This window comes from Gouania willdenowi, chromosome 6, assembly GCF_900634775.1.
Source record: "Gouania willdenowi chromosome 6, fGouWil2.1, whole genome shotgun sequence".
NCBI lineage: Eukaryota > Metazoa > Chordata > Actinopteri > Blenniiformes > Gobiesocidae > Gouania > Gouania willdenowi.
The window spans coordinates 5,192,029-5,207,411 of NC_041049.1; the positions used below are offsets into that span (position 1 = coordinate 5,192,029).

General features: G+C 37.8%; 1 protein-coding gene across 7 annotated transcripts in view; it reads left to right on the top strand.

Moving 5' to 3' along the window:
* The window catches only part of pacsin2 (protein kinase C and casein kinase substrate in neurons 2), a 36,361-nt gene extending 21,562 nt beyond the window's left edge, over positions 1–14,799 (top strand). Inside the window, exons 5-12 of one of the 7 annotated variants that reach the window (XM_028449797.1) lie at positions 1,785–1,940; positions 2,030–2,205; positions 3,706–3,826; positions 6,296–6,343; positions 7,910–8,037; positions 9,613–9,747; positions 11,020–11,213; positions 12,164–14,799. In XM_028449797.1, the coding sequence (XP_028305598.1) occupies positions 1,785–1,940; positions 2,030–2,205; positions 3,706–3,826; positions 6,296–6,343; positions 7,910–8,037; positions 9,613–9,747; positions 11,020–11,213; positions 12,164–12,276 (1,071 nt within the window). In that variant the 3' untranslated portion in view covers positions 12,277–14,799. Of the gene's footprint in view, positions 1–1,784; positions 1,941–2,029; positions 2,206–3,705; positions 3,827–6,295; positions 6,344–7,909; positions 8,038–9,612; positions 9,805–11,019; positions 11,214–12,163 lie in introns of those variants that run through there. The other 6 variants (XM_028449798.1, XM_028449803.1, XM_028449800.1 and 3 more) reach the window with 6 other exon arrangements.
* Positions 14,800–15,383: the final 584 nt, after the last annotated feature.

Consider the following 15,383-nt stretch of genomic DNA (forward strand, 5'->3'; position numbering starts at 1 on the left):
GCCTTTATTTATTACATTATTCTGAATGTTTAACACTTAAGGCCTTGGAATCATGAGCTAACTTAAAAGTTTTTAAACTTTATTAAGGTGGACAAAACTAAACATTTTTTGAAGGCTTTAATATTTTTTTTTTAATAGGATTAAGTCAAAGTCCAGCTCTTTCAGAAGGAAGTGCATCATTTTTTTTTATATATATAAAGCCCTTGGCGATAAGCATGGCGAGGGTTTCATGATGCTAATTAGCTGCTTAGAAGGATCTTCTGTAGGAATAAAAAAAACATTTAAAATAAATTTAATGTAGGCCTGAAACTCCTTGATATGATTTAATGTTGGTGTGTAAATGCAGGTAAGAAGTTTCTGGGTGGATACGAGAAATGTTAGCATGTTCATACTAGCCTTTGGATCAGCTGCAGAATATTAGGAATGGGGAACTTTTCATGAATGCTTTACAGACATTGAGCTATGCATTATGTGCTGCTTCGTAGGTTGTGTGTCACTAAGCAGCAGCAGTTGATTCCTCTTCTAGTCATGCTCATCATTATTTCCTCTCAGCTGTCAGAATCACGTCCTACTGACTCACGTCTGTTTGCTTTTCTCTCCATGGTAACGAGCTTAAGTCACTAACCAACAACACAGCAGCAGAGACGTGTCTAGTATGCCAGTTCACTTGTCCTGACTGTCTTTTGTTTGTGAGCGAGGGAAGGAAATCAGGGGCTCGGTTCACAATCAGGTCAATGAGTTTCAGCGTCTGATCCAACATTCCTTTCTGTTTCTGCCCCTTCAAAAGCAGCTGAGAATGTTGCAACCTTCAGCCTCCTTCCTCTCATCTGACTTCCTGTGTGTGTGTGATGTCACAGGGAGGCGGGGACTTCCCCAGCCTGTCATTGAGTGGTGATGTTTCCTGGTCACAACGATTGATTAACAGGACAGACAGGGGCGTGCGGTGAATATTAGCGACAGTGGGCAGTTTGCAGTTTGTCCATAACCAAATTATCTAGACTAGCATGTGTGAAATTAGATGGCAGCACCGTCTGCTTGTGTCTGCTGTGTTTGTTTAGTTGGGTTTGGCTGCTGAAGGTCCGCGCTTATTACATTACTTATCTGACAGAGGTTTAAAGTCTGTGATAAAGGACCGGATAAATCCTCAGCTCGGTCCGTTCCACCTCCTCCCCTCACAGGAGGGAAAGGAAGTGAAGCAGAGATGGAAAAACCTGCTCAAACTCTAACACTTGTCTTACTTTGGGAATTTGTGTCATTGTGAAGCACAACTGCTGTAACAAAGGATGATTTCAGCTTATTCAGTTCAAAGCTAATCCTTAAAGAAATCTTTAATGACTATTGTCAAATAAATGAGCAAAAAAACACACCAAATAACTCCAAAGACACACAAATGACAACACAAGTATACCAAATGACAAAAAAAACAACTAAATTACACAACAACCTTTGTTCCTTCCTGGATTAACGCTCAAATTGGTCATTGTTCTAAATGCTGACATGGACGTTGATAATGTGGTCCCCGACTTAGAAAACTCAATGTTTGTGGCCCCCGCTGTGATAAAAGTGTACAACCTGGTCGGGACGATCAGCAGGATCAGCCTCGACTGTTCAGGATCATTAATAAATGAATAAACATCAGTCCAGATGAGAGTAGATGAGTGAGAGTAGAAACAACAGTTTATAGAGGACATTTAAATTCAGAGCAAGTGAAGATGGAAGAGTAAAAGCACTAAATATAAGGTTTAAATTAAAGTTCTCCTTGTGTTGCTAATGCTGTTCTGCAGGTGGAGACCATGAAGAAGTCCTATCACGCAGCCTGTAAAGAGGAGAAGCTGGCAGTCAGCAGGGAGAGCACCAGCAAGCTGGAGAGCAACAACAACCCCGATGCTCAGAAGAAGCTCCAGGAAAAGGTGGAAAAGTGTCAGCAGGAGGCACAGAAGGTGGGACGTCTCCCCCCCCCCCCCTCCCACACTCCTATCAAACCATCAGGCCTTTTTTACGTCTTATTAAAGCTCCCACTTTCCCTCAGACAAAGGAGCGATATGAGAAGTCTCTGGAGGAGCTGGACAAGTTGACCCCCCAGTACATGGAGAACATGGAGCAGGCGTTCGACCAGTGGCAGCAGTTTGAGGACAAACGCATTTGTTTTTTTAAAGAGCTGCTGATGGAGGTGAAACAGCACCTGGACCTCTCGTCCAATCACAGGTCAGACACAAGACACTGTGAACCCAAGGTTCAACACAAAAACCTTTTCAGGACAAGTTTTTAAATGTTTTAACTAGGACTGTGATTAACACCTTAATTGCGATTAATTAATTACAGAAAAATAACGCAAATAATCTCTTTTTTTTGTTTGCACTCCACACAGCGTGGAACCTCTCATTTCACGAGTTTCAGGTGTACCAATAATACTGATGCACACACTACAGAAGCAGCCGAGGAGAAGTTGTTGCTGTGCTTCGTTGGTGTTAATTTTAGTTTAAATAATAACACCGTATGGAAAACAAAAGCCCAGTTGTGTGCAAATAGTGCAAGAAAGAATTTGCCAATTACCTGAGCTTTGTAGCCCCCGCTACCACCTCAATGCTAAACATGTAGCAGCTAGCATCAACAGTGCTAGCTGCTACATGCTTCTAGCAGACAGTGTCTCCAATCCACACTGGACACTCAGGCAGGGTTCAGAGCCAAAATGAATAAATCCATGAGTAACAAATGAACGAAGTCAGTGGATAAATGATTGTAGTGGACAGTGGTAGAGGATGTGGGCGGGGCTAGAAACGCTGCTACAGATAGCATCATATGATCCAACTTATCAACTGCTACATAGAAAGACTATTTCAAACTAAATTCATCAGCTTCATCAGTTGCTCTGTTTATTTCATGATATCCACAGATATTCTAAATATGTTGCACAGTTTCAACCTTTCTGGAATGTTCTGGACTAAGTGATGTTTTTTTTTTTAATTCTAATACACATTAAACACTTGTTTTAGAAAGTTTATAAAAAAATCCAGAAAAAGCATGAATATAGCTTGCTTAAATTTAAGTTTTTTGGTTTGTAAACAATGCAATCATAATATCTTTTATTCATATTAAACATTGTTATCACTCAGTGATGAAAATAATAAACACAATTTTGTTGTTTAAGCTCATTTGTTTTTTAATGATTCAGTCATATACCAAAATTCATTTAAATTGAAAAACATTGCTTCTCGTGTCAAATATTGTTATGCAATTAATTTAGATTAATTGAGATTAATTACAAAGTCTCTAATTAATTATATACATTTTTTTAATCGAGTTTCACCACTAGTTTTAGCAGAAAAAATGCAGATTCCAGCTGAAAGAGGAATTATTTCACTTTAAAAACTACTTTGTTACCGAGGAGCTCATTGTGACTCTCAGGGGAAATATTTCTCCCTGAAAAGAACAATCAGTCAAAAAATTTATAAATCAGTTTAACTGAACAGTTATGTGATCCAATAATGTGATCATGTGTAGATATATGGACGTTTAGCACATACATTTACCCTCATCTAAACCTTTTTGTCCTAATAAACATTTTACTCATTCACAGTATGATTTTGTATCCATCCACCTTTGGGAATTTTTATATTAAAAAATAATGTTTTTTTAATCCAGCAGAAGAGAAAAGACATAAACAAACCTTTTCTGTATTTTTTATTTTTTTTGTCGTCTCCTTAGATTCCAGACCATCTACCACACACTGGAGGACACGATCTCTGCTACTGACGCTGAAGACGACCTGAAGTGGTTCCGATCCAATCATGGCCCTGGCATGCACATGAACTGGCCCCAGTTTGAGGTAACCTCCCACATATTGAACGAGTCGGACAATCAATAGGTCTCAATAATGTCAGTTTAGAAAATTGATAATGACAGAAATATAAAAACCTCTGAGGGTGTTTTACTACATTTCTACAGGTTTAAATGCTGCAAAATACAAAAAAACCCACCTAAAAATATATATTAAATCAGTGTTTTATTCACCAACAAGAAAAGTAAGAACAGTGATATATAATCAAATCAAAGAAACAAAAGTAGTCAGAGAAAGCTCCAGCCTTCAACAATCCATTTGCTTTATTCTCTCCAACTGCTCTTGTTGTTGTTGTTGTTGATCGTTTGCGATAAAGAGCAGCAGTAATTATCCTCATGTAATATTCAGCAGGATAAATAACAGTGAATTACAGTTTGTGTTTGGAGCTGTCAAATGTTCCCTCTTAAATAACACTAATGCTTCTAAAGAGGGAAAAATACACCATGGGAATCCTTTTTCTTTTTTTATTTAGGTCGTTTTAGCAAAGTCCCACAAATAAGAGATAAAAACTGCTTCTAATAAATGTTGTTCTTCAGATGAAAAAAAAAAAAACTTTTCAAGGTGGAATCATCTGAAATGAAAAGAATGGTAAACATTTTTTTATGCACAGAAATAATAGGATTGTATTAAAAATAATAATTAAATAAACAGGTAATTTTAACCTTTTTCATAACTATGGAAAAACATATGAAATTATGCCTGAATATTTAGAATCTTTGCAGTCTTTATGTTCCTTTATGGAATACATAATGTATGAAATGCAATAAATTCACTGACTCATTGGCAAATTAACCACCTTTTATACCTGATGTAATTATTTAGAAACACACATTTTTAACACAGTTTTACAAAAAAGTAAATTATGAAATGTAATTTTACACCATATAAATGCTCTAATTTTACTTTGGAAGTTTTAGAAAAAAAATTAAAAGGTTTTCTTAGCTTAACTTTTTCAAAATAGGCATAAAATATCCAAGAGAAAACACGTGTGTCACTGACAGTCACCATGTTGGATGTCTTAAGTGAAGACCCTCTGGTGGATTATCTGAGCACTGCATGTTTCTCATTGAATACATCAGGTTTTTATCAAAATCAGAGAAAAAAATGTATGAGGATGTAGAAGTTTAAAAAAAAAAGTATGAAATATGATACACAGGGTTCAGAATTTATTACTAAAAGCAAAACAAAAACAAGCATTAGTCTTAGTTTTCTAAATAATATGTTACGGTTTCAGTCATTCAGACAACTTTTTTCAGGAAATTTACTTTGAAATTGACCTTTGACCTGTCCGATTAAGGACAGACGCCTCTGAGGAAGACTTGCAGTTGGCAGTCAAAACATGCCAGGAGATCAAAATAAATGTATGAGTTTAATCACTGTTTTCTAAATAACATGTTAATGTTTCATTTATTCAGACAACTTTTTTTCAGGAAATGCCAGGGATCAAAGTACAGTAAATTTCAAAGTAAAGTAAAAGTCTCAATAAATCAAACATTAACGTACTATTTAGAAAACACTGTTTAAACTAAGAGATTTACTTTGATCTTCTGACATGTTTCGACTGCCAACTATCAGTCTTCCTCAGAGGCGTCTGCTGATTGCTTTGATGTGGCCTTATGAGGACACATCAAAGGTAAATTTCAAAGTAACTTTCCTGAAAAAATTAAGTGAATAAATGAAACCTTAACATATTATTTTTTCTAAAAAGAAAAAATGAACTCGCTAGAATTATATAGTGTTTTCCAAAGCCTCATTACGTGCATATTCAATTTCACCTAAGTGGTCTAAAAAACATTTTTGAAAGCTAACACTCAACAAAATGTAACTATAAAAATGTATTGTAATTGTATTTATGAATAATAATAATTTATTTAGATATAATATGATATAATATATTAAAAATACATTTTATTACACAAATTTTTTTTTAACAGAAAGTTTAATTGCAGTTCTAATCATTTTTAATTTTTTGTTTTATATTTGAATTCAAGACACTTTGATAAGAATGACTGCATATTGTTAATTAATATATCCATCTGTCTTCTGCTGGCAAAATAGATATAAAAAATCATAATAGGTTTTTTTGCTGTTATTCATTTGATTCCCATTAAAAAACACTTATGCAGATTGTTAATTGCACTTTTTATTAGAAAGTAGAAATATGAAACATCATAAAAGCTTTTTTGTGTGTTTATTTGATTCTTATTAAAGACACTTTGATTAGAATGACTGAATATTGTTAAATTAGGATACAAAGATTCATTTTTTATCATTTTTGGTTGGTGGTGTGGCTTCAAAAAAGGTTGAAAAACACTAATCTACAGCTGTGCGGTGCACATAATGTGATGATTAGCTCTAAGCGAACACGATGCCTGGCTTTGTTAGTGATGGTGCTGATGATGTGGGTGTGCCGTGCTCTGCTCTCACACTAACCCTACTCTACGCCTGCCTCGACAGATCTTGGATTGGTCCAATCCTCGCTCCTTTAAGAGACGGTCCATCTTAGTGAGTTGTGCATGGGACTGGTGCTCTGTCTCTGCAGCCATCAGGAACATCCTGATCCCTCTGACGCTCTCCTGTGTGTGTGTTTGTTTGTGTGTTTGAGCTGGTTTTAATGGAAACTTGTTGGTTATTGAAGGCCCCTCGTGGGCTTTCAAAGAGCTCCATGCTAGCGCTGACGTTCATGTGGGCAGAGGCTGCTGGGAAAGAGTCCACATTACAGTGTGAGGTCATGAGCAGAGGGCGGAGCCAACTAAGTTAGGACTCAGAGTCCCAGCTCTCCATCAGGCCTTTGAGTAATGAAATGTTATTTTTCTCTTCCTTTCCTTTATTTTCCTTCTCGTCCTCCTTTTGTTCTCTCTCTCGTACGTTCGGTCCTTTAGTGTTTTTTTCACATACATTTGATTATTCATTCTTTCTTTTTTGTACCTTTGTTTCTTTTCTTTCTTTCTTTTACTGTTGGCTCCAGCGTTTTGTCAGCAGAGCACACCCCGGTCGGGTTTGCCACTCTATCACAGTGCAAAGTTTAATTCTTAGTTTGTGTCCTTGGTGAATAAATGTTATTAGTTGTGAATAAAAAAGACTACAAAATTACTAAATAATTGCTGATTTTAAGAAAAAGAACATGATTTACATAAACGCCGGCGTTCAGTACAGAGCTGAAATGAATTTTTATTTTCATTCTGCACTGATCAGCCCTGTTTGCTAATCACTGTCCTAATGTCTTTAAATCCACTTTTACTAACAGTGGACGATCCAACACTGTACAGCACTTGTCAAAATCAAAGCCCTTTAGAGCATCCGATTCAGCCCCTAGGAGAAAATATATAAACATTGTGTCGTAAATAACTCGGCCCCCCAAATACACAAATTTAATCAAACTCCACAATATTTGCAGAGTCTCACAGTTTTCACTTGATGGCAATTCCAAAATCCAAATTTTCCTCAAATTATTCCACAAAATTTAAGTACGTTACATTAGTTATGCAAATTTATATCTGGAAATGCAAACTAGGACACATTAATGTTCACATTTTTGTCGTTTTCTGCCTCTAATCTGTGGCCCACATGAGATCAAACTACTCCTACTACTTTCTGAACTAAAATGAGTTTGACACTCCTGCTGTCGAGTGACTTTCCAACATTTGAACTTTGACCCCTCTGTGCTCGCGCTGTGCTGCATGTAAATGTAGAACTTGAAAGGTTTCAAAGGCCTGATGAATCATTGAGGACTGACGTGTAATGCACTAAACAAAGCTCAGCTCACACTTTGCTCCATAATTCATGTAAAACTTGTGACTCGCATCAGTTGTGGCTCCCTCTGCTCAGCCTGGGGTTGATGGGAAATCTCTTGCTGCTGTGTTTCTTTCAACAGGTGAAGGATGGCGTGTGTGTGTGGTTTTGTGTCTTCGCTCCTTCCAGCTCACACACATCCCTGGTCCTGCTGTGTGTGTGTGTGTGTTTGAGTGTGTGTGTGTGTGTGTGTGTTGCTGTGTACGCCCTGAGGTTAAAGTTTTAAGTCAATCTAGCTAGGTTTTTAGTTTGACCCGAGTGTGTTTGTGCGTCCATCAGGACTGGTCCATAGACCTGAACCGGAGCCTGAGCAGGCGAGAGAAGAAGAAACCTGCGGACGGCGTCACGCTGACGGGCATCAGTCAGACGGGATCAGACCAGCCCGTACAACCCGCAAAGGACAAGAGGTAAAGGCCGACGCCCACTTCCTGACTCCCTCCCTCAGACGCGCACGCACGTCCCCAATTGTCCGCTAACACATCGGCCCTCTGCATGCACGTGGCGTGCTCGTATGCAGGCATGCTCCTTTCGTGTTTGTTGGATCACAAAGCCAGTGATGTGGAGTAGTTGGGCCGTTACCATGACAACGGCCGCTGCTTTGTTACAAGTTGTTTGGAAGACATTCACCACAAGGCCTGTGCCAAAGTTTATGTGGAAATAAAACACACACACACACACACACACACACACATATGCTGGTTTAGTGCGCTTCCTGGTAGGGTTGGGCATCGTGTGAATTTGAACAATTCCAATTACGATTCCTAACGATTTTTGATTCCTCGTTTCGATTCCGATTCCTAACGTTTCCCAATTCTAATTCTTTTAAGAGGCAGGACCAAAAAGTTGTACATATTTTAAATGAGCTGCTAACCAGAGGTCTTTCTGGATGAAATAGTCTGAACCTCTCCATGAATTTTAATCCTTTACAAGGAATTTCTCACATGGCTGTTTTCAACTAGTATATTAATATCAAATCTATGAACTTTAATATAAATATTACACTTTTTTTTTTCACGAGAGCTTTATTTTTAAACCTCATGAAAACTCATTGCCATCGCACACTGTTCATGGTTGCGCGGTAAAGAATTCTTCTTTGTTGGTGTTCAGCGGCTTCTTCTTCCGATCGGCAGACTGGGTATCGAAAGAAGGAGTTTAAATTTAAAAATTTGAACCATTCCAGTAGAATTGGAAAGTTAGTCCCGGGACCAGTCAATGCCCAACCTTACTTCCTGGTCTATGTAGTTCAGTATTCTTACTGTTAATCACCGTAAAACGAGTCACCAACCACAGTTTGACGATGACGTTGACTTTCTGTCGGTGGACATTCCTTTGTCATGAAGTCTTCCTCATTCGATGTACAAACACCTGCTTCCTGCCTAACGTTAGCAGTGAGTGGCGTGTGCTACATACAGCATGTGGAGGAGTGTGTGGGGGCGTCAATGCAGGGAACGTATGGACTGGAAAGTAATTGACCTTTGAACTTCAGAAAGCTGACAGAATGGAATCGAATAGACACTTATTACATTAAAGTAATGATGAAGTTGAGAGGAAGCACCACAGCTTGTTGAGCCTTCAGTTGTGTTGTTGCTCACGACTCAGTGACTTTGTAAACAAACCCTGTTTCCGCTGACACGAGGCGTGATGAAGCAGAATTTAATTATCCACGTCTGACAGGAGTAGCTTCCAATACACACAGATGAGTGACTACAGCTAGATGATTACCTCCACTCTTCACATTTCAGTCAAAGTATTTAAATTTAGCATTTTTAGTTGTAAAAACAAAAAAAACATTAATTTCCCCCTCGTAGCACATCAGCAGTTTTCTTTTAGTACAACGATCACGTGCTGAGCGCGTGTGCGTTCATTCATCCGAGGTTTGTGTGGCGTCTCCTGGTCCACACTGTGTGCGTCGTTCCGCAGGTGATTCTTTTGACATGTGTGTCCCCAAATCCATGTCTCACTGTCTCCCCCCCTGTCATCAGCCCGCCCGTCCCCCCTGTAACAGCACCAGCAGGCGCCAACCCGTTTGATGAAGAGGACGAAGAAGAAGAGGAAGCGGCAGCCACGGAGCAGCCGACCACCAACAACCACATCAGTGCGAATGAGGAGATAAAAACGTTGGTGACACAGGAGGAGTGACTCCTCCCCCCGCTCTGTGCTCCTGTCCCTCCTACGTGGGTCGTCGTCCACGTCTTCTTCTAATACTTTGTTCTCCTGTTGTTGTTGTTTTTTTATGTTCATCTTTTCTCCCTCAGGTGGAAGGTTGTTGTTGTTGTCATTGTTGTTGCTCTGCATGGTCACTGAATGGCACTCTGCACAAAGCCAGTGTGTCTGTCCTTCACCTCTAACAGTCCGATGTCTTACACAAAACTAAGCATCGTGCGTATCGAGGCGCACGTTTCTACCGTGGGATTTTCAATGTGTTTGTGTCTTACAGTCAGACCTGGATGCACAACTTTAGTGTATCGTGTGTGTGTGTCTCCCCCCCCAATAAATTGTAAACAAAGCTGACAATGTGTGACAGAGCATTTTAATGAAAGTTTAACAAGTGTAAACACCCGCAGGAATCTTTTTTTATTGTCGCTCATTTTCTCTTGTGAAGCGGTCTGACTGTAACTCAGTGGTTCCCAACCTTTTTTGGGTCGTGATCCAATTTTGAGTTCACAAATTTTATATATATATATATATATATATATTTATATTTTTTTTTTAACTAGATTTTATTTTGAAGAAGTGAAATTATACAATACAGTTGTTTGATATGGTGTATGGTGTTTTAATTTGAAAAATAGTCATTTAAAAAAAAAATTACAAAAACATAATATATTATATTTTTTAAATCTAGATTTATATTTGAGGAAGTGAAATTAGAGAATACAATTGTGCATGCTGTTATTTTGAAACATTGGTTTTTTACAAAAATATGATTTTAATTATTATTTTTTTTTTTTCAAATCAAGACATTTCAGGCGACCCCATTTGAATTCCGGACAACCCCACATGTGGTCACGACCCCAAGGTTGAAAAACACTGCTGTAACTCTTTGTGTCTGTGGCTCCCTCTGCTGGCTGTCTAAAGTCAACGCTCCAATCATGCATTCAAAGTGATGATTTTTGCCTTTGCCTGGTCCTTGAGTTGCACTTGTTTTGAACTTTTCTTTTTCTCAGCAGTTTGATGGACTCTATTTTTTATTTTATTCATTTGTTTTGTTGTGCCTGAAATAGACGCCTTGCTTTGTAGCCTTCCTCCCAAAGACGGCACGTTTTCCCTCTTTCAAAAAACAGGAAGTTGTCAGGAACAAGTTGATGCCAAATCTTCTCCACCTGACGTCCTTGCTTCTGTTGGAAAAAAACACTAACGGTGGTTTTTCTTTATCTGCCCAATTTAAGCAGCGTGGAGAAAAGCAGCGTGGAGAAGAGTCCAGACTGGTCAGACGACGACAACGCCGGTGGAAATCCGTTTTCTGCAAACGGTGAAGGAAACCCTTTCGAAGAAGAGCCGGCGTCTCCGGTGATTTCCGTCGCCGTCAAAGCGCTTTACGACTACGAAGGACAGGAGCAGGACGAGCTTAGCTTCAAAGAAGGTACGGGACCATGTGCTCTGGAACGTATGTGTATAATAGACATGTATATAACAAAAATGTGTTTAATGCATTACCAATAAACAAAATATTTATTTAAAAAAAACACATTAAAAGGACTGTTTAGAATGAATTTACAGTATACCTTGGGGCATAAACTATGGAGAGCCGCCATTTTGGTCAGGATATGACGCACGTTCGTTGATCAACGCGGCCTGTCACTTTAAAGAAATGGTACTACTATGGCAACTCAAAAATGTAAGAAAGTCTATTTGTACGGTTGCTGTACGGACAACCCCTGGTGCTATTTGTACGTTTACCGAAGTACAAGTACGTAGCGTCTTAGGTTTAGGGTCAGGTTTAGGTTATAACCCAATATCGCAACAATTTTTAGGGTTAGAGTTAGGTTTAGTCTAAGTCACGTGACCTAAACTGGCCAAATAGGTTGCCAGATTTGCACCTTCTTAGTTGCCATATTATCGCCTTAATTTGCAGATTATCAACTTTTGTTTCCAGTTTATCATTTTTTATTGCAAGATTATCACCTTTGGTTGCCATATTTTCACTTTTAGTTGCCAGATTATTACATATTGTTTTCAAATTATCACTTTAGGGTGCCAGACTATCATCATCTTTGCCATATTTTCACCTTGGGTTGCCAGATTACCACATTTAGTTGCCAGAGTAGCAACATTTCTTTAAAGCGACAAACCTATGCCGATCAATGAACTTGCATCAAACGTCAAAATGGCGGCGTTCCATAGTTTATGTCCCAAGGTGTAAAATTGTTCTAAAAAGTTATTTTAATGTTTTGTTTTATAAAAAGGTGCATATATTTAGTTAATTTGTAATACATTAAAGACATTTTTTCTTATATACTATACATTTCCACTACAGGTAACTGTTAAAGTCCTGTGATGTATTTCACTCTGTTTATGGTTTTTATTTCTCAGGTGATGAGTTTACCAAAATTGGCGAGGAGGACGGTCAGGGCTGGTGCAAAGGGCGACTCAAAGATGGGGTAACAGGCCTGTATCCTGCTAACTATGTGGAAAACATCCAGTGATGAATTAAACGTGATGGAGGAAGTAACGTTTGACTCACGTGTCCGTATGGTGGACGGAGCCTCGTCTTTGGGAGCGTCGGAGGGAGAACCACTCAGCCTTGTGATTTATTTCATCTTTATGGACTTTAACCCAGCAGGTTAACATCTGTTACGTAGAATCTGATTTATGCTGTTACAGGAAATGATCCAAGAAGAAACGTCCTTGTGAATTTACGTCTCGTTTCAATCAAACACTGGGATCACGAAGAGCTTCACTAGGTTTCATCATCCAGCTGTTTTTAACAAAACGAAAAAGCTTCACATCTTTTTATTAACAGTTAAACTTCCGTTGACAGAATCAGACCTCACCTCAATGTCACATTTACAGATTAATTTTGTGTTTGTGAAGGCGGAGCTTATGTTGACAAAATCAGACCTCACGTAAAAGAAGTAATCTGTATCAATGACATGAATGCATGTGATGGTGGGAATGAACTCATCCCCTGACGATGCTGTTCCTCGTGTTGACGAAGGTTTGCCTTTGGTTTCTAAAGCCTGTCACGCCTTTGATGTGGGTTGCCTTTGATTTCCTTAAAGCTATCAAACTGTTCAGTGATGAGCAATGAATTACTGAAGCAATTGGACCAAATATTTGAAGGGTCGTCCTAAAATTGTTAGACTGGAACCTTCTGTGGACATAGTCACACTTTTAGTTGCCAGATTATCACTTTAAATCACCATATTATTACATTAAATAGTGAATTTTAACTTTTGGTTGCCATATTAGCACCTTTAATCTCCAGACTGTTACCTTTAGTTACAAGACTCTCATTTTTGGTTGATAAATTCCCACTTTTAGCTACCAAAATATTACATTAAATTGTGTATTATCAACTTAAATTGCCAGTTTTTCATCTCTTATTGCAAGATTATCACTTTTGGTTGCCATGTTTTTACTTTTAGTTGCCATATTATTATCTTTTGTTGTCATAACATCACTTTTTATCTCCAGACTATTACCTTTGGTTACTGGACTCTCATTTTGGGTTGATAAATTCCCACTTTCAGTTGCCCTAATATTTCCCAAAATTGCCGATTTTTCATCTCTGATTGCAAGATTATCACCTTTGGTTACCATATTTTCACTTTTAATTGTCAGATTATTACCTTTTGTTGTTGTATTATCACTTTTGGGTGCCAGACTATCACTTTCTTTGCCACATTTTCACCTTTAGTTACCAAATTATCACCTTTACTTCCCGTTTTTTTTAACTTTTCGTTACCAGATTATCGCATTTAATTGTCAGAGTAGCACCTTTGATTGCCAGATTACTTTGAATTGACTGATTCTCACCTTTAGTCGACTGATTCCAATTTTTGGTTCTTTTGTTCATCCCTTATTTAACAAATTCCAACTGCTGGAGCAGGGAAAGGAACCTTTCATGGACACAAACTGATGAGCGGGCGTTTTGGGCGACAAAATGGATCCTTTTGTTAATAAGATTAAGATTATTCCCCATTTTTTTTAGTGAAATCATCTCGTTGGCAGAATGAGATTTTACTTTAATAAACCATTTCTTGACGTTAAGATCAAGATGTTAGGATGTGATTTTAACCTCGAACTTTTTTCTTTTTTTTTAATTCTCCGGATTGGTTTTGTCTGGACTCATTTTAAAGAAAAATGGAGGAGGTTTGATGGATTGTTTGTGCCTTTGTTTCCTTAATTCTCCTGCAGGTGCAGTTGCATGTTCTCACTCACTTGTAAAGCAGTGTGGTTTTGTTTTTCCAGCCTCTGGCAACACGTCACTCACACACATTCCCCTCTTTGTGTTGATTGTAAAACTTCATTTTAATGCAACACTGAATTTTTCCTCTCATTTTTAATCTCACTTGAATCTTCATGGGTTTTTTTTTTTTTCTCTTTCTTGTTTTGCTTCAAGGAAATGTTATGAGAGCGAATGCTTCAATGCATGTGAATAGCATGAATTAAAGCTCTTAGAACAAATGAAGCATTACGAGCAGATGAGATGCATTTGGAATAATATTGATTGTTAATTTATGACGCCATAAGTGCTTTTGGTTGTTCTCTTGTTAGGATGCTGTGATTTATCAATTGAATGTTTTATGAGAAAAAAAAGTTCCTTGATGGTGTTCGTTTTTGTTGTGATTGTAAATAGGATTATTTTCCATTCACAAAGGGCCGTATGCATTGAATCGACAGCTATGTAAATAAATGTTAATTTGCTCTTTCAGGCTTCCACACGAATGAATCTAACTTCTGTATCTAAACACGTTTATTAGTATTATTATTATTTTCTTCACAGAGATTTTTAACTACCGTAGTTCACCAACGGGATGAAATGTATTCGATGCCTTAGAATGCAGCAGGGGAGCAAAAATACTTCAAAAAACAGAATCTATTGGCGAGACCATATTTGTTCAGCTATGTCTCCTTGTCAAAAAGCAGCAGACGTTCTTGCACAGTAAAGGTTGTAAATGTTGTCTCACACACACAACATAATAAAGAAATTTATCAGACGCAAATCTGTCGTCACGTTCTGTTTTTTTTTTTTTAATTTACTCATAAAATGTGGACATTTGTGTCAGATGTGGACATAATAAAACCTTTACACTTCCATATAGGGTGTCAAAATTATAAGTGAACCAGATTATCACTCCATATCACCATGTTATTGCCTTGATTAATGGATTTTTACCTTTGGTTGCCAGATTATCACCTTTAGTCTCCAGATTATTGCCTTTAGTTGCAAGAGTATTACTTTAAATCGCCATGTTATTACTTTAAATAGTGAATTTTACCTTTTTATGCCAGATTACCACTTTAAATCACCATAATACTGCCTAAAATAATGGATTTTGTTTGCCAGATTATCACCTTTAGTCTCCATATTATCACCTTTGGTTGCCAGATTATAACTTTAAATCTGAATTAGTTCATTTTTACTTTTGCAAGTGGGACAAATTTGACAGATTTGATGTTGACTCCAAATCAGATTAAAAATCGTTTTCTCATTTATTCGCTTGTTTCTTGATTAACGACCTTGGCTTTCAGAGACAGACAATGTTCCAGCCTGGATTGTAAACATTAGATTAAGACAAATCATAGA